The sequence below is a fragment of the Sinocyclocheilus rhinocerous genome, unplaced genomic scaffold (genome assembly GCF_001515625.1).
Source record: "Sinocyclocheilus rhinocerous isolate Xijiao unplaced genomic scaffold, SAMN03320098_v1.1 scaffold6, whole genome shotgun sequence".
NCBI lineage: Eukaryota > Metazoa > Chordata > Actinopteri > Cypriniformes > Cyprinidae > Sinocyclocheilus > Sinocyclocheilus rhinocerous.
This window is the reverse complement of record NW_015661999.1, coordinates 102351-126385: the sequence shown is the minus strand read 5'-3', so window position 1 is coordinate 126385 and position 24035 is coordinate 102351. Positions and strand designations below refer to the sequence as shown.

The following is a 24035-nucleotide window of genomic DNA, read 5'->3' as shown; positions in this document are numbered from 1 at the left end:
TACATTTACTTTGATATTTTAATTCTATTACAATTTATGATTTCATTGATGACTTACGGTCCAGTGGGACTTCAATTGGAGCCACCACCTTTGACAGCAGCAAGATTATTGACAACACTGCTAGTGCCGCCCACCGCTCCTGCGTCCACATCTCTCTCCTCCAATTGGCTGACCCCTCCCGTCCCAGCTCCCTACTGATTTACTTGCACGCTTTTAGTTGCGCTGTATGACCTGTGAAGAGAAAAAATGCTTATTAAGGATTGACCCTTATGACTGGTTTTGTGGTCCAGGGTCACATTTGTTCATATTATTATATATATAGCCTTTGTGAGCATAAGAGTATAAGAGACTCCCTTCAAAAACGTTAAATAATCTTACTGACCCCAAACATATGAACAGTAGTGTATGTATTTTATACTATGTATATAAATGTAACTGCTCTGTCTCTCTATCCAAACAAGGGTCCTTGGTCTTTAAAATGCTTTTGTAATATGGAGTATAAGCGTACAAAAGAAGACACAGTCATTAATAGTGTGATCAGATGCTTGTCATTTTCCAGTAGCCCCTGCTGCTGAATACATTCAGAGAGGTCAAGAGGTCAGAAGGGTATTATGAAGTGCTCAGGGACAGGATCAGTGCTCCAATCTTCTCTGTCTACACAGATCAATAGAGATTCACACAGACAGGTCTGTAGTGAAAGCTGGAGAAAGATGGGGGAGAGATGATGCAAAAGACGGAATGCGAGAACAAGGGAAAATGAAAAAAGAGAAAGGAAAAGAGAATGATGGCGCCTTGGGAATACAGGCGGAGAAGGGGAGCTGGGGAGGTGCTGACAGCCCCTGGTCATGCTGAATCTCTCTCTATTGTTGAAGCTGGTGAGCACTGAGCGCCGCTGGGCTGTCTCGCTCTGTATGAGCTTTCAAATAATTTTTCATAAGATTTTAAGCCAAACCTGGATGGCTATTATTAGAAGGAAACTGAAAAAAAAATGGAGGAGTAAAACAAATACAGTTAGACAACTGAAGGGCGGAGTGGATTTATTGGTTTCTTTGTTTAAGATGCAGTTCAGATAGAATGGATTTGCCTCATTTACTACGGTACCATAGAGCGCAGCTTATAGCAAGACGGTAGGAGAACTAGGGATTTTCAAATTTGCTTAGCTGACTAATCGGTCTAAAGTGGAATTAAGAGATCATGAAACCACTGAGATTATATTTTGTGCAACCAATTATTTTAGCACAGCACTGATGTCCAATCTAAAATCTGGATCCTGAAACAAAACCAGCTGAGAGGCACTACTATAATTTAGGGTAGTGCTGTTGTAGTTGTTTCTGAAAATATGCCCCATAATATCGCTTTGGTCTGTTTATGACAGCTTGTTTAAAAACTTATATTCAATGGCAAAGTTTGATTATGCATTAAATAATAGATGTGATACTGATATCACGCCTATTATTTAATGCATGAAGGCAGAACAATAACCCCATTACTACCTCAAAGAGTGGTTTGAAACCCTCATCAAAAACACAAATTAGTGCAGGGTATATAATTTATGTTGCGAGTTGAAGTGGCACACTATGAAGGTCTGAATATGTGTGCGTGTTGGTGTATGATGGGGGATGGGATTTTGATTCTCTGTTCCCTTGTGTACACTATAAAAATACATTTTCCTATCAACACGAATGAAAATATAAATATGAAGACTTCAATTGGAGCCACCACCTTTGACAGCAGCAAGATTATTGACAACACTGCTAGTGCCGCCCACCGCTCCTGCGTCCACATCTCTCTCCTCCAATTGGCTGACCCCTCCCGTCCCATCTCCCTACTGATTTACTTGCACGCTTTTAGTTGCGCTGTATGACCTGTGAAGAGAAAAAATGCTTATTAAGGAACGTACTCGACATTACTGTGACATTTCGGTGGTGCCACTGGCCTTCCAAAATGGACTCCTTATAGAGTCCTATCTATTCACATTTGGACATGTGTACTATGTGCCTGCTGTGTTCACGAGTACTGCAGGTGTGGGCTGTGCATGCGTGGAGGTTTTAAGCTAGCCTACATTTGCAGTTGACACTAGTGTTCCCTAGAGCCTATGGCCCTTTTACAGATGAACGTGGTATCAGCACATCACCATGCCTACACAACACCATACAAACCTCCAAACCAAGAAGAAAAGGACTCTTGCCGGTCAATCTGTTTCTTTGACAGGGGGACTGAACTCAAGGATGGAGGACAGGGCTGTTATACAAACCACTAAGGTCTGATAGCAGACGTTAACTCCTCTGGCTTTAGCTGTATGCTCTGGCAGCTCCGTGTCTCTGCACTGGTACATCTGTCAAATCCTGCCTTCATAAAACTGACAGTCTCTCCACACTTTCCTATGCGCTCTCTCTCGACGCCTTGAATAACGGCACATACACTCTGGAGGTCAGTGACAAACTCTTCCCTGCAGATAGCATCTAGTCGGAATAGTTGATCTTGGAGCGATTATGTAGATGAGCAGCCGTGGCCCTGTAATTCACATGCCTCAGGTGGTCTGGGTATCAGGACCCTTTATTACATGGAAAAATTGCAATTTCAAAATCAGTGGTTGGAGCCTTTCTCTATCCGCTCTACTGAACACAATGTGGAATGATGATTTTTCCAGCATTCTGCTCTTGTGGTTTGTTGTTCAATTAATCAGATATTACAAACTCTGTGTTCTCTGTCAGTTGAAAGTTTGAAATGTACTAAACAGATGGAAAAATGAGAGTTGGATCAAGTGCAAAATTCTTTCATCACACTGATGTAATCATTATCAATATCTGCTGCATGGGTTCAAAAGTACCTCATCGTCCCCAAGGGAAGACGACGCATGCCAGCTCCTCGTGTCATTCAGTCAAGAAGGGCTAAAACTGACTGTAACATGAAACATGCTGGACAAATAGGTGTGGCTTTACTTGTCAATGTCAAATGACAGGGACAGCCAATAAAATCAAAGAAGATGGGCTTTACTGTTCACAGAAGCCAAACATGAATTACAGCGCAGAGCTTCAGTTTTAACTGTAAACGAGTACAAGGTAAGATGTAGGAAAACATTTCATATTTGACAACTGTTTTCCAATAAAAATGTTAAACTTATAACAGTTTTGGTATAGGTTATAATTCACGCGATTCATCTAATTCACAACTGAATGGGTCCAGATGAGAAAAAGATCCATTCAAAAAAGATCCATTGTCAATAGTGTAGCTATGCATGAAGCATTTGGTTAATATAAAAAAAAAATGGCTGCCCACTGCTCCGGGTGTGTGTTCACGGTGTGTGTGTTCACTGCTGTGTGTGTGCACTTTGGATGGGATAAATGCAGAGCACTAATTCCGAGTATGGGTCACCATACTTGGCCACATGTCACGTCACTTTCACTTTTTCACATATGCCGAATTTGCGTGACCAACTTGATCCAGATACATTTACACTTAACACCACCAATAAAGCTAAAACCCAATAATAGATATAACTGAGGTGAAAAAACATAGCACTAAATACATTAATGAAGTTGTTACAATCAAAAAACTATGCTTGCTATATAAAAAAAAAGCCATTTAGCATGTAACCGCTGAACTACTTGAGCGCTATTTAAAAATGCAGTTAAGTTAGTAGCATCGCTACTTTTAAATGGTTATTCAACACTTACGGTATGTGAATATAAAGAGACAAAGAAGGAGAGAATATAAAAAACAAGAGAGATGCCGCAAACTCAAAAACGTCTCGAAAATGCCCTTCAACCTGAACATCAGGTCATAACGGAGTCCAGGTGGTTAGAAAAAGAGACAGTCTGAGGCCTGGAGAGAACATGGGCTTAAGCCAGAAACAATCTGCCAGAGAGCATCCTTTTATTTTTTGTTCAAACTTTTTCAAAGAGCCAGAATTTCTTTAGGCTGCCAGGAATCCAATAAGCACAATTACAGGAACCTGCTAAATCGTTTACCACTTTTGTGTCAAGGTAAAAAAACAGGTCTGATACATATGCATACAAGCACATCCACACATTTATATAGCATGCATGCCTCCAGGCTGAAACTCTTCTGGCAAGAGTTCTTTGGCAGGCTCAGCTGTCTGAGAAACTCTACTGTCTGTTGAACGTCAGTACAGCAATGATCTAACCCAAATACTGTAAAAAGACCAGAGGAAACCAACAGCATTGCCAGTTTCACCCCCCATCATACTGAGGCTTTTCGGTTCATTCCAAAGGAGAGAACTGAGGTTTAGACACATTTGATGAAGTGCTTTGTGCTCTGTGAGCTGTAGTATATTGAGATTACAGAGAAGCATCTCCCATTCTGGTGTCCCCAGCAATGTGAAGACAGGAATCATGGAACACATCCTAGACGAGTGGGGGGGAGGGAGCGGTGGTACAAGGTTGCCAAAGGCCAGACAAGCAATGGGTTAGTCACTCGCCAAGTAGATTTCCATCATTTCATTCATAGGGTCTAGAATTCAAAACATATTTAACAACAAGCACAAAATAAGAGTAAAACTAGCTTAATAATTGACCAGAACCATTGACTGGTTGTCTGACTAAAACAAATACATAGGGTCTAGTATAGAAAATCTTTAACAATTTTCCATGTGTTGACAATAGAAGTCTATTTTTGCCTTAATTTAAAAAAAAAAAGTAATTGTGACATTATATATTAATATTTATTTCTTGCAGTTGCAGCTTTATATTTTATAATGTGACTTTATTCCATGATTTACACGTTTTCTTAGAAATCAGTGTTGTTATAGTTAATTAGAACAAAAACTATTAGAAATAATTTACGTTAATTGAAATAAAACTGAAAAATATAAATATTAAATGAAAAGCTAAAGATTAAAGCCATATAGAATTATTAAAAAATAATAAAAATGACAAAAGCATGCAACAAAATTACTTAAACTAAAATTAAAACTGAAAATATAAAAATAAAACAATTAAAAATTGTAATAAATACTATAATAGTACATAAATAATACTAAGGCTATAATACAGGCTTTCCATATGGTGACACATTAGGCCAAAGAAACATACATGGGACAAAATCACTACTGGTCTTGTAGGTGCAAGTGATATAAAAGTCTGTGGCGTTTATTATAGACATGGAAGAAAAAGGCAAAAAGAATCCAGTAAAATGGCCACCAAGAAATATTATGGACCCACATTTCCCTGCCATTGTGTGGGGAAGTTAATTTTTGACCCTGGTACGCACTTCAGAAAAAGCATCTTCAAATCACAGCTAGACCCTAGTTAACTCCAGCCCTTAGTTAAATTATTTATTTTCAAATTAGACCTCACATTTAATTATGTTAACACCATCTCATCAACTGCATTCTGGGATTCATTAATGCTATATAATTAAACAGCCTGTGTGCTCTTATTAGCATGGATGTCGAGATGCATCCATGTTTCAAGTTAGTATCCTTTCAAGTTAGACCTTTCTTCAACAACCAGAAAAAACAAGATCATTTTTAATGCAGAAAAACAGAAACCTTCAGATGGCATATTTTTACCCAAATGGCTTGTTAGATCTGGTCTGAGGGGACAGAGGTGGGCTTCAGTGTGCAACTACAACAGTCATTTACAACATAATAGTCCTGAAACCCACTTGAGCTCCATCAGAGCAGGTGAGTGGGCATAGTGATGGACTCTTCACTCGGCAATGGTCACGGTTATCACAGCTTATTAATGCATGATGACAACAGCACCCACTGGAAGACCTTATTCAGTGACACATTTTGAAATAGTTTTGATGCACTTCAGGGCTGCAGTCAAATTTACAAAGACATCTAGTATTCTGAAAAAGAGAATGGACTCTGGCTGCATTTACACTTTCAGCCAGATTTGATTTTTACATTGATATGTGGTAGTTGCTGCATGTAAACTGTGCCATTGTTAGGTCAAATGTCCTTGGTGCCACTGTATGTTGAAGGTCTAGCAGTCTGGGGTTTCATCTCTCTGTCTCTCCATGTCCCTAGTGTGCTGATGGTAGTACAGCCTCAGGCAGTCTTCTCATCCAAACACACGCACACATATTACCCATACTCCCACTCTATAAATACTCACATGCCCATCACAGCCAATTACCCTGAGTGGAGCTGTGCCTCTCTGCCCCAGACGCCCCACTCACTCCTCCTCGGGCCCCCTTCTGCACTGTTCTTCACTGAGACAGATTTTGAGGATGCTGGACTAGATGCCCCCTACAGCTGTCACTTACACACACACCATATGCATGTTTTAACACTCCATTTTCAATAGACGTAAAAAATGTTACACTCGTTTTACCTGAGGGCATGAGGGAGATTTTCCATAATGTCCCACAGACAGTGTGAACACTAAAATAAGTATTTATATATGATAACATCAATATCGTTCACAGTGACATAAGATGGCTATCTGATACCAAAAATATATAGTAATTTATCCAACATTTAATGAATAAATGAATACACATAGTAGATAAATAATACAGTAATATATTATAATACGGCTCTCTAGAATTTATTCTAACTGGTCAATCACAGCATTCATTGGTTAAATGAATATTTCTATATAGTGACCAATGAATGTTAAATGGTGTAACAGACTAAACTGAATAAAATTTAATTAAATTAAATTTGTAATGAAATATAATATGACTCTCTGGAATACCTGATTGATCATTCTACAATACATATTTTTACTAAATAAATGACTAATGACCACTAAACAGTAAAATTGACCATAAATAAATTAGAATAATAATAAAAAAATATGACAGCTACAGGGCAATCAAGATAATAAGTATAAACTTACACAAAATGGTTGGAAATTTGGCCAATTTCAAGACTGATGATGGCAGAGACTTCTCAGACCTGTAAAGACAAAAAAAAAAAAGGGTTTATGATCATTTCAAAATATGCATGTGTTCGGTTCACCTGTATTCATTTATTATTATTGTGCTAATTTTAGTTCGTACCTAAATACCGCAGGTTTTTAATAGAGAAGGTCACACAGAAGCAAAACTGGTTGACTCTCTTTTAATTTTCTGTCCTCTACCTGCAGACATGAGAGGCTTTACTATAACATGAGACATTCCACTTCACTTAAATGTACCATCAATATCTGTGACCCTGAAGACAGATGAGATTATTGAGTACTGGACAGGAGTTGTATAATCTTAACCTCCGAGATGGGAGCTCGACCTCTGTCAAACAGAGGACAACAAGGCCTTTCCTAACTTGACATAATATTGAGGGAAGAAGTGAAGGAAATAAGGGAGCGAGAGAGACGTGACAAATATAGAGCGATGGATGAAGTGCTGATAGATGGGTACAGTGAATCCTGCTGACGTCTCGTTCTCCTGTGGCACACAGCACAGACTGATCTCTATGGACGTTAAAGATGCTGAGTAGGAGAACATACAGAAAATACCCTCAACCAATACACTGTGAGGATGTGAGCGTGCTCAGGACATTGGGGACAGCTTGTCTGTGACCATTACATTTCCCAGTTGCACAATTCTAAAATGTCCAGAACACTTTGCTTTATAACATTTGACTTAACTCCAAACACTAACACCATTTGTGCTATGAACATGAATGAAATGTCATATGGCTTGCTGAGGAGAGGTGTGCTTTTTTTTTTTTTTTTTTTGCCTGGTAGACAAATAAAATGGGTGGAATAATCCCACAGATTTATGCCACATTCACACAGCATCAGAATATGGTTATCAGTCCTGTATTTGAGTCCTTAATACGGTTACATTCACACACAGTACGGTCATTTACAGGAATGACAACCGCTTTCTATAAACAATCTCACACCTGTACATTTTCAGGACTCACAACCGCATTCTTGGAAAACCTGCGCTGTGTGAACGGAACTGCACTCGACAACTAGCTGTCTGTCACATCATAAAATGCAAGAGAGCTGCTCTGCATGTGTCTAGCGCTTGTTGCAGGTTTTCACGTGTTGTTTCACTAACCGATATATAGCTGTGTATCATGTGAAGGTTTAGATCCAGTCACTGGATCTAACCGGAGCCGCTCTTGTCAGTTTTGTGTTCTACGTGTGACTCAAATGCTCTGCTGTACACCCAAATATACTGTCGGCTAATGAAGAGTTGACGGATGAACTCGTGGCTCAATTGGACTCTTGTTGTGTCAAAAAATTGTAAGACTTTTCAGTTTTATGGACGTCTTGGATATTACTTTGATCACTGACGTTATGGTTACTGGTAGGGCTGGACAATAATTCAATATCAATATGTATCGCGATATAATTTTTTTCAATAACGGTGATATGATTTTTAAACACATTTCCGATATTTCGATATACATTACCAGTGTTTCCCATACTTATTTGTGGCGTTTGACTTCGTTGAATAAACATGAGCACTGCACGTTTCAAAATCAAAACACGTCGATTCCAGTCTTCAGTGTCACATGATCCTTCTAATCATTCTAATATGCTGATTTGCTGATTATCAATATTTAAAAAGTTGAGTACATTTTTTTTCAGGATTCTTTGATGAATAGAAAGATTCAAAGATCAGCATTTATCTGAAATAATAAGCTTTTGTAACATTATACACTATTCCATTCAGTATAATTTTTATTATTTTTTTGGGAAAGAAATGATAGAAATTAATACTTTTATTTAGCAAGGATGCTTAAAATTGATCAAAAGTGATGATAAAGGCATTTATAATGTTACAAAAGATTTCTATTTCAGATAAATAGTGTTCATATCGATATCGGAATTATATTGTATCGACCGAAATTAAGAAATATATCGTGATATCAATTTTGGCCGTATCGTCCAGCCCTAGTTACTGGTAAGGAATACGAGCTTTGCACGTTCATACAGACAGTGAAAGGGACATTTCAAGACTCACAACTGTAAGAAAATGCGGTTGTCGATCCCAAAACCTGAAAGTGTAAATGTAGCCTTATACTGAGGGAAGGACTCAAGCCATTCCTAGTGGTCAAAATATTCAGCCAGCAAGCAACCATTTAGCAACCACGCAAAACACTGTAGTAACTGTACCCTATAAACCACCTAGAACATTATATCAACCACCTACTCTAGCAATCCATGCATAGCAACACACTCATAAATACTAAGCACACCCTAGCAACCTCCTAATAACACTCTACTAACCGTATAGAAAAACACGGGGAACACCTAGCAACTAGGGCTGGGCGATAAATTGATAATTATATTATAAATGTTTGATATAATGTTTATGTACCAAAAGCGGAAGGAAACCGCGCTACTCATTTGAACCGCGCCACACGGACCATTTATCTGCTCAGCTCAAAGTTCAAATGGCAGCACAGCGCGAGCACACTAGAGCAGATGCGTTCACTCAGCCACGCGACCACTTAACAGCACTGTGAGATCCAGTGTGAAGGGCTTGAATTCGGCGAAGAACACAAATGACTCGGTGATTTAAACTAGTTTAAAGCTAGATGAAACCAGAGACTGGCTACTATTTGGAGATGAGAGGGTCTGTATTACTTATGCCACATTCACGCCATGTGATAATTACTGTGATTTCGAGATGACAGCATGTGACGTTCAAGCTGCTCACTCCCTTGGCCTTGGACTTGGAACTATCGCACTATCAATGCCTAAACATAGCGCCTAATGAATCTGAGGTGGTCAGGTGGTACAAGTTGTAGTTCTCAGAAAACTCCCAGTTCATAAGTTGTAATTATGAGTTCTGAGGACGTGAACGCTTTTTACAAGTTGGTATCTCGTAACCTTTACTACTGGAGAAAGAGTGACGGTCAGCTTGGATCACATATGCCTTGATAACCAATCACATTATAGCCTTGACGTCATTGAATTTCAGTCAGAGTTGTGTGACACTCAGTCGCCGTTTACGGATACCATAGGAGGGAATGAGAAGCGCTGTAAGCTGTACCCCACCTGTCGCAAAAAGTCAGTGACTTCTCTTACAAATCGACTTTTTTTTCCCGGTGTAAACTCTAAAAATAGTTAAATCCAAAACTACTGTTTAGTGTAAAAATGTTGAAGATTAGCCGATAGGCTGTCAATTCATTAAATGATAAGCTGTTTCCTCAAAAAAGCTGTTTATTCAGCGTAGTGAAGCCTCTCCTCCACTGACATCCATTCAAACAAAACGGCCTCTGGTCTCATTCCCTGCGTACCGCCAAAGCGGAAGCATTAGCATTAGCCGTTACGCTTTTTTGGCTAAAGGTTGCAGGCTTGCCTTCCAGTGGCTTTGATGAAACAGTGCTGACAAACAGTAGAAACACTGTGCACAACAATACAGTTCAATCTACAAATCACCATAATTTACCATGGATTTACTGTAGTAACACTAACTACACCGTGGTATTGTGGTAGAAATGTGGAATATTCATATCAAATGTTATCATATTATTAATGTAGACATGTATTAAATGTTTTAAAGGAGTAATGGAATATAATTACAGTATTTTTTGTGATTAAGCTATAGCGTTTGTGCATTTATACTAAATGTATTTAGACAATACTTTTTTCATACTAATACCTAGAAACATAAATGTATATCTGCATCCTAACTCAAGCTACTACTACTGTCAACTCAAGCTACTGAGAAGTTTCAAACCACAATTAATGATCTGGTTTCTACAACTTTCAGAGTACAGAGGCTAGAGGCTACAGAGAACACCCTAACAACTACCAAGCAGCCCCCATAACACCCTAGCAACTGCATAGCAATCAAAAACACTCACAACACCCTAGCAACCACTAAGCAACCACAAAAAAAGACTATATGATAAAGCAGTCACACTGTGTAGTGCAAGAAAAATCTTCTAAATGTTCTAAACTGGCATTTAAGGATAGTCAGATCTGAAATGATGAATATAATAGTTGTGCAGTTTTGTGTGACAAATGTGGACAGTTCTGACGGAAAAGACAGACATGAGGACACGCCAAACCAAAAACAACCCACAAAAGCCAGGAGGAAGGTGGTCTGAATTTCTGCTCTCATTGACAACCAGACAACCAGTCAGTCACGCAATTGTACACACAGCCTCTTGCTCACACTTCACTAGACCTCTTCCCAGGAGCTTACAAAAGGTTTTTCCTGCCTCCCTTTAAGCGCAATGTTTACATGCTTTTTTAGTTTTACATCTATTGTCTGTTTGTCCCCCAAATATCTCATATTGTCCAGTAACATCTGCTCCTCACAGAATACTCTTCCTGTCTGACCTCTGACCATGGGCGTAGCTTGTGGGGGGGCCAGGGGGGCCTGGCCCGTGTGGCAAAATAGAAGCGCAGCTGTAATTCGTGGGCAATGTATGTGGTTACCATGACAACCTCACGCACTTGCCACTGCCCTGTGTGAATGTGAATATGTAGATTTACTATAGCAAAACTAAAATGTGTTTAAAAGTACGTCTGACCAAATCCACCGGTTCGGTTTGGCCCCCCCAAGCTCAAACGTCAAGCTACGCCTATGCCTCTGACACTGTCCGTTACCGGATCTTATTAGCCTTTACGGTTCAGAAGGCCACAGTAATAATGGTCCACACAGATGGGCAAAACAGTCCAGAGGTTTATAGAAGAAAATATGCAATGTCATCCTACTAAAGCTTGGTTGTGGACACACTAATGCTTTAAATGAAACCAAAACTTGCACTAGAGGTGCAAAAAATGGACAAATAAACTAGATACGTAAAGAAGACTTCAGTGAAGGTAAGACAGACGAGTGTGCAGAGCTGTGTGGATCTCATGGTTGGCAGGAGCGATGGTTCAGTGTTGCAGAATGACCTAGTTATACCAGGAGAGAGGATGGAGAGAATAGATGCGGCGAGGAGGCGGCAGGGAGAGGAAAGGGAGGGGACGGAGAAAAGGGGGACCTTGGAGGAGCAGAATGAAAAATAATTTGGTGGAAAGCGAGAGGAAGACGGGGGAGGGATGAAGATGGTGGAAAAGCAATGGAGTGAAAGAGGTGTATCTCCAGCCCTAAGGGGAACGATAAATCAATCCCGCCTCTTCCTGATTAAAGCCGAAACTCTTCCTCCTCTGCCTCCTCCTCTTCCCACTCATTGCTGTCAAATATTACCTGATGTATATCCAGAAATAATTTACACCTGCAAAAAGACACTGTTGAGACATTTATGCATAAAAGTTAGTCTGAAGTGCTCTCTGGTGTGGTTTCAAAGCAGATCTAGTTATATGTATCCACTTTCCACCTGAGCAGAAGAGGCTCTCTGGATGTTTTACCGGAAGCTGCCAGATGCTGACCTACTCTACTGAAGGTGGGATGAAGAGGATCCTTGCGGCAAGGAGAAGATCTGGGTCATGATGCTCTGATGGTCTTGTAGCGACAAATAAACACATTTTTGACAGCACTGGTTTTAAATGATGTGATGGTGAAGACTTAATTACAGGAAAATCAAAGACTTTTACTTAAGGATGGTTGATTGCTTAGGTTGTCTAATTTAAAATAAATTAATAAATAAAAAGCTTTAAAGGGGATAAATTACAAAAACACAATATTGTTTTACCATCCTGAGAGTAGCATAGGATAAAATCCTTCCTGAATCCGTCAGTTAGATCATGAAATTAAGATTTTATTTAAGAAGAATGCAGAAGTTTGATCAAAAGTGACATTATTGTATATTATGAACTTTCTATTAATCAAAGACTTCTGAAAAAAAGTGTCATGGTTTCCAAAAAAATAAAACTAAGCAGAACAACTTTTTCAACATTGACAATAATAAGAAATGTTTCTTGAGGACTAAATAAGCATATTAGAATGATTTCTGAAGGATCATGTGACACTGAAACTTCAGCTTTGCCACCACAGGAATAAATTACATTTAAATACATTAAAACAGAAAACACTTATTTTTAAATAGAAAACCACTAAATTATAATGCTATTTCACAATATTACTGTATCCCCCAACAAATCATTCAAATCCTTCTCAACTCTAATCCTCATCCCAGTGATGTGAACACGTTTCTATTTTTCCCCTGTGCGAACATCCCCTAAAAAATTAGTCTGATTAGGGTCAGGTGAACCTGAAACAAGCCAAATAATTCAAGGCTTCTTTAAGACCCAAAGAATAGTCAATTTTGAAAATGTAGTTATAATGTTGTACACCCGTTACATGCTCCGAATCAGATATCTAAAGGGAGCTTGTTCACTATTCACCACATACTAACTTAGCAGTGGTTTTTATCAGTCTACTTCATGTCCAAAACATGCTGTGCCACATCTGAAATATTTAAGACCCCCTTCCTCTCCTATACCCTTAAAGACAACCACCCTCCTACATCCTTTCAGCACAGCTTTAGTCTCTTCCATTCTAAAGTGAAATTGGATTCTGCCTAATCTCCGCCAGCACATTCAGTTTCCTCTCATTTCCTCCTGCACTGTTTAATTCAGTATTTAGCCAATCACAGAAAGGTCACATATTCGAATAAATAGACCAATGGAAAACCATCTTTGATGTGTTCTTGTATTGATTGTTTATTTTATCTTATTCATTCTGTTTTAGTGGATTATAAAAATCTGTTTTGCCATGTGGATGTCCTGTAACTCAATAAGGCGAGATGAGTTTGTGCCTCGGGAGAGACAGCGATAGGTGGGCAGATGACAGGAACGAATCCTACCGCGCGCACACCCAAACCCAGCTCTCCTGCAAAACACTGCTAATGACCCAGTAGACAATTCACACATACTATCATATGTTTTTAAAGTTACTTTATTTCTTTCTTTTTATTTTCTTATTTTCTTCCTGCCCACATCTGAACACAAAAGCAACCCAATAGCTTATTATCCAAACTCTCCTCGCCCGAGTTCCTGTCGTGGCCAGTGGTAGACGACCTGGTCGCTAGGGCTCCATAGCAACAGAATCGGGTGAGGGGTGTTTGTGTGTAAATGTCTTTTGAGTATAACGCTCGTCCCAGAGGAGGTGTGGTCTACGCCCATTTCCAAGCCAGCGTGTGCGTGTCCGTTATGGGGTGGCAATGTGTTGTTTTGAAAGTCAAGAAGGGATGGTACAAAATGTAAAGCCTTTTTATTTACATTATCAGGTCTGTTAGGCACCGCAATGTTAAATCAGACCCAAACGACAGGCTTTCAAAGGCATAAAAATGGAAAATAACAATGAAAATGGTGTAAACCGCACCTGTGTACTGTTGCTGGGATACTAAGTAAGGGTTCATTAGAGGTGCAGCAGCTGTATGTTACTGCACAGAACAGGATTCTGGTAATTCAAAAAAAAAAAAAAAACACTGCTAAAAATATACCAGACAGTATGTTTTCCTGAATGATTTCCCTTTTTAAGTATTTTAGGAACAGCTTTAGAGAATTCAAAACAAAGAGCCACTCACAAACTAGCCTTAGACACTGTATTCTGTATGTTTTATACATATAGATTGAGAGGTCACATACAGCCAGTTATGAATATTTAATCAATGCATGCTGATTCCTGTGAAGCTCATGAAGAACCCACCTCTATTGACTGCAGAAGTACCCTAAAAATAATAGATGAAAAGAAATGTCAGTTTTTTCCCCCAGATGATGGACTGACTATTGATGTATCATAAAACTCAAAATAGAAATCATAAAGTATCATAAAAATCTAACTTCCTCTATTATATGTAGAATTTTTTTTATTCAGTAGTTTTGTGTTCTAAACATCTGTAAACCAAGATCAACAGAGAAGGAAATATTTAAAAAAATCTTAAAAGTAAAGTTTCTTTATTGGCATCTCTGGTTCAATTAAGAACCTTTAACATTCTTGAAATCTTTCCACTCCACAAAAGGTTCTTGATAAGGTTCATTAGATTATTAAAATGTTCTTCACACTAAGAAAAAAGGAAGGAAGGTTATTTGGGGAAACCAAAATGGTTCTTCTATTGCATCATTGTGAAAATCACGTTTTGGAACCTTTATTTTTAAGACTGTAGGGGAACTTTATTTTTAAGACTGTAATTTTCTTATTTTCTTCCTGCCCACATCTGAACACAAAAGCAACCCAATAGCTTATTATCCAAACTCTCCTCGCCCGAGTTCCTGTCGTGGCCAGTGGTAGACGACCTGGTCGCTAGGGCTCCATAGCAACAGAATCGGGTGAGGGGTGTTTGTGTGTAAATGTCTTTTGAGTATAACGCTCGTCCCAGAGGAGGTGTGGTCTACGCCCATTTCCAAGCCAGCGTGTGCGTGTCCGTTATGTGGTGGCAATGTGTTGTTTTGAAAGTCAAGAAGGGATGGTACAAAATGTAAAGCCTTTTTATTTACATTATCAGGTCTGTTAGGCACCGCAATGTTAAATCAGACCCAAACGACAGGCTTTCAAAGGCATAAAAATGGAAAATAACAATGAAAATGGTGTAAACCGCACCTGTGTACTGTTGCTGGGATACTAAGTAAGGGTTCATTAGAGGTGCAGCAGCTGTATGTTACTGCACAGAACAGGATTCTGGTAATTCAAAAAAAAAAAAAAAACACTGCTAAAAATATACCAGACAGTATGTTTTCCTGAATGATTTCCCTTTTTAAGTATTTTAGGAACAGCTTTAGAGAATTCAAAACAAAGAGCCACTCACAAACTAGCCTTAGACACTGTATTCTGTATGTTTTATACATATAGATTGAGAGGTCACATACAGCCAGTTATGAATATTTAATCAATGCATGCTGATTCCTGTGAAGCTCATGAAGAACCCACCTCTATTGACTGCAGAAGTACCCTAAAAATAATAGATGAAAAGAAATGTCAGTTTTTTCCCCCAGATGATGGACTGACTATTGATGTATCATAAAACTCAAAATAGAAATCATAAAGTATCATAAAAATCTAACTTCCTCTATTATATGTAGAATTTTTTTTATTCAGTAGTTTTGTGTTCTAAACATCTGTAAACCAAGATCAACAGAGAAGGAAATATTTAAAAAAATCTTAAAAGTAAAGTTTCTTTATTGGCATCTCTGGTTCAATTAAGAACCTTTAACATTCTTGAAATCTTTCCACTCCACAAAAGGTTCTTGATAAGGTTCATTAGATTATTAAAATGTTCTTCACACTAAGAAAAAAGGAAGGAAGGTTATTTGGGGAAACCAAAATGGTTCTTCTATTGCATCATTGTGAAAATCACGTTTTGGAACCTTTATTTTTAAGACTGTAGGGGAACTTAATTCAAGATTCAAGAGTAAATTTTAATATCATGCCTTTTGCTTCTCAAGTTAATCATATTAACTTGCTTAGGAATTTTTACTGAAACAACACAAAAACACAGATTTTTTGGAGTGAAGATGCACAATGTTTAGCAGGAGTGACAGTTTACAAAAATAGCTGCTGCGACTCATTTCCTGGATGGGTCCATCTGCCTGGGGTTACTGTGGTGATTAAATACATTCTGGATCTCTTAATGGTCGTAGCTGTGCCATCCCACCTCCTGGGACACAGGTCCCCCGCTCCTCCTCGTGTGTTTTGCTCCTCCTTCGTTCGCACTTATCATAAGGAGGGATTGGTGAATAGTGTGAAGGGTGTGAATATAGTCTCTAGAGACACCCGCTCGCTGCCGAATGATAAGAAACGTGCATTACTATGTGTGTGTACGCTTATTGTGAGTTTGATTGAATTTGCATGTGTGTTTAAGTCTACGTGTGAATGAGTGTGTGACAAATAAGGGGGGTCAGAGAGATGAGCTGCTGACAAATCCATTAATTAAACCTCAGAAATCTATCCAATGCACAATAATAACTACAAGAAATGGCCCTGGAGCTAATTTAGGAGGGTGGGCTTTTCATTCTTTTGTGATTATTCTGGACACACGCTGCCATTAAAGCTTTCGTAATAGAGAAAGCCAATCAACGAATGAGATGGCAAGTGAGAATATGTACCTCCTCGTACAGACAAAGAACAGACATGATGTCTTAACCTCAATGATTAATAAAAATGCAGCTAAAAGATCTACAACAGTGATCCAAAATTAGGGGTTATGAAACCCCATTTCTGTTCTTGCTTTGTTAAACCAATAAAAGGTAAATTAAAAATATACACAAATAATTTTAAAGTAATTAAATGTAATAATTTACTATAATAATAATAATAATAAAGGCATAATTATAAAAACAAATAGTATATAATAATAATAATTTATATATAAAAAGTATGTTTTGTATAATAAATTATTACTGTATATATATATAATTTTCCACACAATTCTATTTCACTAATTTTAATAGTCATTTACATTTTGTTTTTTAATTAACAAATTAACTAATTTTAACAAATATAACTTTAAAAATATATTTAACTATTAATGTTAACTATTAATTACAAACGTAATTAACATTTGTAAATAATTTGGGTTGCGAATGGAGTAAAATAAGCACTTGAAACAGGTTTCATACAAACACTAATCATATTCAAACCCCCAAAACCCCCAAAAATACTGCTAATTACTTTGTGCTTTGCCTCAGAGGATCCAAAGGGTTCACGACCTGTTTTTCAAGCCCCTGAAGCAGAGAGAGGATCAGCTTTGTGGGAGACCATCTCTGTCCTTAAACCATTCTGATTGAACCGGTTCCAAATGCCACAGGGTCAATGCAGTTGGTGCATTCAGGCACTGAAGATAATATATGCGCATGCTATTTACAGTGCTTTCTTAATTCTGTAGTTAATGCTAAAACCTAAAGCCTCAAGATTCACCCTTCTGTCAGATCTAAAGACACCAGCAAATCGCAAGTGGACTGACGTCTGATGAATCAGACTCATGTGTATTCCACACCAGCCTCTGTTGAACTTCATGTTTGCTTCAGCTCGTACCGTTGCCCTCAGGCGCTGTGATTGTGCGCATGAGGTAACACGAGGTCATAATTCAGGTCAATGCTTTTTAGAGACATATAAATCATACCTCTGAATTTATTCTTCACATTTATTGGTGGATTTTAGGTATGTAATACAGCCTATCCCTTTCAATGTGTGGATTATTTCTGCACGCTACTAACACATTTCTGTCGTCGCTCGTTATGCAACATCCATAAAACATGCTCTGACACCTTCAAGCTCCAATAGTGGCTACGAATGGATCAAAAATGAATGAAAAAATAAATATACTTAAGGTTTTAATGGTGTGCTAATACTGTAGACTTTTCCTCTAATCCTACAGCCGAGTTTCTTCAGATTAGTCTTTGTCTTCTGGTGATCTTGGCAATATAGGAACATTTACAGGTTTCTGTGTTCCTCGATATGTTTCTGTGTGAAACCAGGGCAATGTGCGGCATAATATTCAATTACATCACATTACAGTATGTTACTCTTTCAGTCACATTTTCAGCAGGAAAAATAACGCAATTCAAGCGCAATGCTCAAGGGTCCAACAACTGTTCCCCATCTGGGATTCAAGCATCTGGCTCCATATTCTCTTCAAAATGTCAGTTCTTACAGTATGATCTTACTGTAGCCTACCTGTAAGACTATTATGCTACATTACACTACAGAAGCAAAGGTCTGGAAGTGCTGACTAACAGCTGTGAGTGCAATTATTCTGCATATGATGGTAATTTTGCCAAGTTTGCCACAATAGACTATGTAGAATCACTCAGCACCACATGGGCGGCAGAAGCGCTTAGCTAGTGTTGACACGAACACAAGGGAAACGATTAGTACTCCAGAAGAGTATTGCCAGTGTCACCAGTGTAAAATCTCTCATTATGGAAAGCAGAAGGCTTTTTAAAAGACATTGACCTGGACTAATTGGAGACGTTCTGGAACAATCCATCCATGTCTGGCCCAATCTCAGGACGTAAATGAGCAGTACCAGACCACTTTTTATTCTATAACAGGGCATTTATCCACTATGAAAGGCAGCATAAATTACATGAAAGTACATTACTGAATCTAGACAGTGATTTTACAAAGTAAATAATTCATTCTTTTTGTGCAATGATATGAGTGCACATTTTATTGTTAGATCATCAGGCATGATATTAGTTCAGTGAGAAGCAGACGAGGACTATGCATACTAAGCACTAAGCTTACTATTTCTGCAGCATACAGCATACATAGGCTACATACATACTCTGTCAATATGGGGTGCTGTGTGTACAATAATGAGGAAAAAAAATTAACTTAAATGATTTTAGCAAATGGCTGCAATATAACAAAGAGTGAAAAATTTAAGGGGGTCTGAATACTTTCCGTACCCACTGTATATATATATATATATATACAGCATGCAAATTTTCTTGGATGGTTGACTACATTTGACCTACTATACAGCAAAGCACTACTTGGAAAACTGATTTTTATTGTTTATAATTTAAACTGATTTAAAATAATTTATATTGGATTTATGGTCAAAAGTTCACAATTTTTTTTATTAAATTCAATACAAATTCAAATTCAAATAAATATATCAATATACTTTATTTCATATAAAAATATTATACATCTGAATCTGATTCTCAGGTGTGTTGGGTTAAGAATGAATCTAAATGTGCCATTGTAGGGAAAATTCACCCCACACAAAAGGATGAGCTTTCCAGCCCACCATACACAGAAACGCACAGATCTACACAATCAGCCCCTTGTATTGCATGTCCGGTTGTATGGCTGATTCAACAGTGCTGATGATATTACGCAACGTCATAATGTCATTGTCACAAGCCCAAGATGTTTTTGCCTTTTTTCAGGTGCATTCATCCAGAACTTCACTCTACATAGATCTGGTTCTGGTCTAGGGCACTAACACTATTTACATTAAGGCGTGACAGAAGCTCTTTTGTAAAATGACACTGGCCTATTTATTCCCATGTGTGTTGCAGAGATACACATGGCAGAACAAATCCTGACATGTCACCATCAGCCACATGTGAATCCTGGAAAACATCAAAGTCTGGACAGCAAACAGCATTTTTTAGACTGCATATGACTGCTATGTTGTAAATATCTCAATCCCAAGAGTTTGGAGGCGGGATTACTTGTCTATACAAACAGCGTAGAATTAATTTATGTGTTAATTGCTATCGCTGTTTTATTTATTTATTTATTTATGTAAATGGTTATTTTTATGATAATTGTTGCACTGAATTGAATTCACCCTTCAATTTTATGTTTTATGAAGGATTTGTATGGAAATATATTTCACCTTGATATTTACGGTTTTAAAATTACAATAACATAAACGTTCATTATATAATCGTTCATTATACTTTAAAATTTGTTAAAGTGCAAAAATGACAAATAATTGTGTAAACAGAAACAAGGCAGATGAAGAGAAAGGGGAAAATACTGAGAAGAGATGTTGAGAATGAGAGCACATAAAAGAACCAAAAAAAAGGAGAAACGCTCTAAACACTTTCATTAGTGAAGGCTAATTGCTGTTTAATTGCCTGCTGAAATAAATAGCAAATAAGCGAGTATTCTAATCAGGTCTTGTTGAATAGTAACAATCTCTCAGTTGGCCCTTAACTACACTGAGACAAAGACAGAAACACCACACTGCAGAGTATAAATCCACACAGATCGGACACTAATGACAGCTCAGAGAGTGAAAACGAGGTGTGTTTAAGGTTGTCAAGTGTCGTTGGCTTGTGTTCGTGTATGTGCTTCAGTAAATGAGTGTTTTCTTTTGAATTTGAGTCACATGCTCCATACATCCTTAGCTAAACACTTCATGCAACTGCCTGACAGCTCTAGTTTAATTTCTGGGTAAAACAAAGACTACTCCTCAGTCTGACAGGAGCTGAGATGACGTTCAGTGATGTGGTGGCAGCGAGACATGCAGACAGAGTTCACAAAGGTCATGGCCAGAGCTAGTTAAGTTTACAAGACCTCGATCGCGCAACATGTAGCCCAGCATCGAATTCAAAGATCAATATGTTCTCATCTGCAGCCAGCCATCAATAAGTGTCTGAATGATTTGAAAAAAATATTAACTCATGAAATCACATGCAATACGCTCTTTTCATATATTATTTGGCCAATAATATATTATTCATCATTCTGACTACAAGTGGACACTCATTAAAAAACAAAGTCTCAAAGGCCCTCTATTAGAATAGTGTGCAGCTACCGTGACCAACCAAAATCACAGCTCAAAGGCACACAATTAGAGACACAATAGCAATAAATGCAATTTGCCAATCTTGCAAATATTTCTTTAATGTCATCCTTCAAATATTTCTTTAATGTCAATATTTAATGTCAAATATTTAATTTAATTTCTGAAAGATTTAATTTAAAAATAAAAAGGTTATACATTTCATACTTTTCTGTTTATTTAAATATTTACATTTTAATGTTTATTAAAAGCTTAATATAACTAACTTAACAGAATAAGCCACAAGTCTAAATGTGTCAGACCAACAAAGCCCAGTGTAATGCAGTCAGCATGTGAGATGAAACGCACATAAAAATGAATGAAAGAGAAAAGACACATGCTGGCAGCCCTCTCTCTCCTTCCAGAAACAAAAAAGGCAATTATCAGCCCGCTGTAGTCTGCTTTTAAATCCAGGCAGAGACACACCAATGAAATACATAAGAAAACAAATGGAATTTACCTCTCAGGCAAGAAGGTCTCCGTATCTGGTAAGAGTGAGCTGGCCTGTCATCTCTATTAGAGTAGATTCCTCTTTCATTTGTGCCGGCTGTTTGCTTGGTTTAAAATCCTTTGACTAGAGGAGTAGGTCACTGTGGCTTACAGTCTGTGTCATCAAGAAGCAGAGCATGTGTGTAGTTCCTTAATGACGTGACTTCTGGGGGCTGTTATGCCTCTGTGCATCCTTACCTCAAGCCTTTACTAACTGTCTCTGATGTTCCCTCTCTCTTTCTGCCTCCCTCACGCACAGCAAACACAGATTGCCCCGTCTGCCACCTCCTTCTTTGACTTCTCCCCGCCCACCTTATGAATAATTAATCACAGTGTGGGCAGACCCCCCTCCCCCCTTTGAAAAAGATCCACACACACGTGCTCCACACAATAAAAAACGCATACAAGCATCAAGGAAAAAAACAAACACATGACATATATGTAAGCCAAGGCGGCCGGGTGTGCTGTCCTCCCCCTCTCCGAGCGGGATATCGCCTGCTCTCAGTTGGTGGGAATTTAGCGTTTTTCAGGCTGGGCTAGAAGACTCTCCCCTCCTTCAGGCTTTCCCTCTGAGCCTGACCTCTCTATTATGACCCGCATCTCAACCTCATGTATGTCTGGACCCCTTTTCACTCCCTGCCCGCCCTCATATCACCTACTGACAAATCAATACAATGTCAACAACATGCAAATGCTCACTGTATATGATTAGAGGAGCCTAATATAGACAGAGATTGATAGATGCCAGTGCCAGAGAATTTGAGTTAAATGATAAAGATATTTAACCTCTTGCTTCTAGTCAAAAAAAAAAAAGGTTAATTAAAGGAACAGTAATTAATTCTACCTTCATTTAAGATAATAATTCCTCAGCGCATGTTGATATATAGCAGAATGGGACATACTAGCAAGGTCAAACACATTCACAGCAACATGCCAAATTACTATAGCTTACCATAAACCATCTAAAAGCCAAGGACTGCAGGTGATTGACAACTTAACTCTAAGCAGGACTCTTGATCCTGTGTCTCCAAGGTGGATTTGCAATTTGAATGTATTTAGTTTCCTAAGGAAAGCACATTAAATTATGATAAGGGGTCTCCTCTGTGACTGCATTTCAGCAGGAGTTTAACAGCAAGCATGAATGCAAAGATAACAGCTTAAACACTCATTTCAATGCAAAGTGAGATTAAACACTGCAACAACTTCTCTATTCCCCAGTTTGCTACACAAATCAAGGAATGTCAAGATTTAACAGTGTTTGTTGTTGTAGCGTATTTGCTTGTGACCTCAAACATACACAGTCCAAGCACAGTGAAGGGCAGAATGGGTTTCCCTTATTATGAGACATTTTTCACATATTTTCCTTTCCACTGACGTCTTTTGTGGGGGCTCCTGTGTTGGCAGATGCAAAACAGAGGGAGTAAGCCTAAATAAAAGGTTTGTTTCAGTTCTTCATGATTGGCACAGAAATTACAAAGAGATTGAAGATCTAAATCGCTCTGGGGAAGCAGTGAGAAAGAGAAAAGACGTAAGACATAAAAAGTAACAATTCTTTCAAAAACTGTTTACACAAACTTTTAACATACTTTAGAGATTCAGTAATGGCACTGTGGTGCTGCTGTGCAGTAGTGAAGAATGCATGTTTGAGAACCATTAACACAATGCAAATCAACTGGTTAAGGTATTTTTTGAAAACATAACCAGTACTGAATAAGACTGAATACGTTTACTACCCCTGACTAGTTTATTTCACAACCGGAAAGCGTCTGATAAATAGGGGACTAACAGGATAAACTGAATATTATTTGACTGATAATGTGACATGGTGGGAAATTGCAGTTGCAGTTTATGTATGTTTTAAAGCTGTACCTAGAAACCATATAGTTACATCTTTACCATGGTATTGAGGTGCTATATGTTTGGTTTTAACTGTAGTTATCATGATCTAAATGTATGCTACTGTGGAAGACCAATGATTAATTTTAATAAAACTCAAACAGTCAGAATAATTACATGTCACCATATAAAAATGAGGTTGTTACCATTTTTAAAGATGCTATTGTTTTTGATAATGAACATAAATTTACATCTGCATCCTAACTCAAGCTGCTACTGTCAACTCAAGCTACTGTCAAATGTGCTTTTCTGAGAGCCAAAAAATGTAGTATTATTAATATTGCAGCCTGCACTGCAAACTGTGCTCAAGATACTCGTCATCAAAGTCAGGCAACACAAACCTGTTCCATGATTTGAAACAATATCACTCATTAGAACATGCAGATACTAAGAAATGTATTTTTCTGTTAAGATATTTATTTTGTTAAGGAAAAATGACTGGAAAAGTGAAGCGTTTGTCATGTTCTGATTAAACTGGGCGATACATATTACTGATTAAACTGGGTGATAAAAAAAACATACAGCAAATGGACATTCACTCCATAATAGATTTTCAGTAAAG

The 24035-nt window shown here is 38.1% G+C and overlaps 1 protein-coding gene across 1 annotated transcript in view; it reads right to left on the bottom strand.

The window, feature by feature from the left end:
- Nucleotides 1–21836, bottom strand: part of LOC107727176 (neurofascin-like) — a 60948-nt gene extending 39112 nt beyond the window's left edge. The window contains exons 1-3 of the mRNA XM_016536961.1: nt 21549–21836; nt 6816–6874; nt 58–231 (exon numbers count right to left, since the gene is read on the bottom strand). Coding sequence (XP_016392447.1) covers nt 58–151 — 94 coding nt within the window. The 5' untranslated portion in view covers nt 152–231; nt 6816–6874; nt 21549–21836. The remainder of the gene's footprint in view (nt 1–57; nt 232–6815; nt 6875–21548) is intronic.
- Between the last annotated feature and the right edge of the window lie 2199 nt (nt 21837–24035).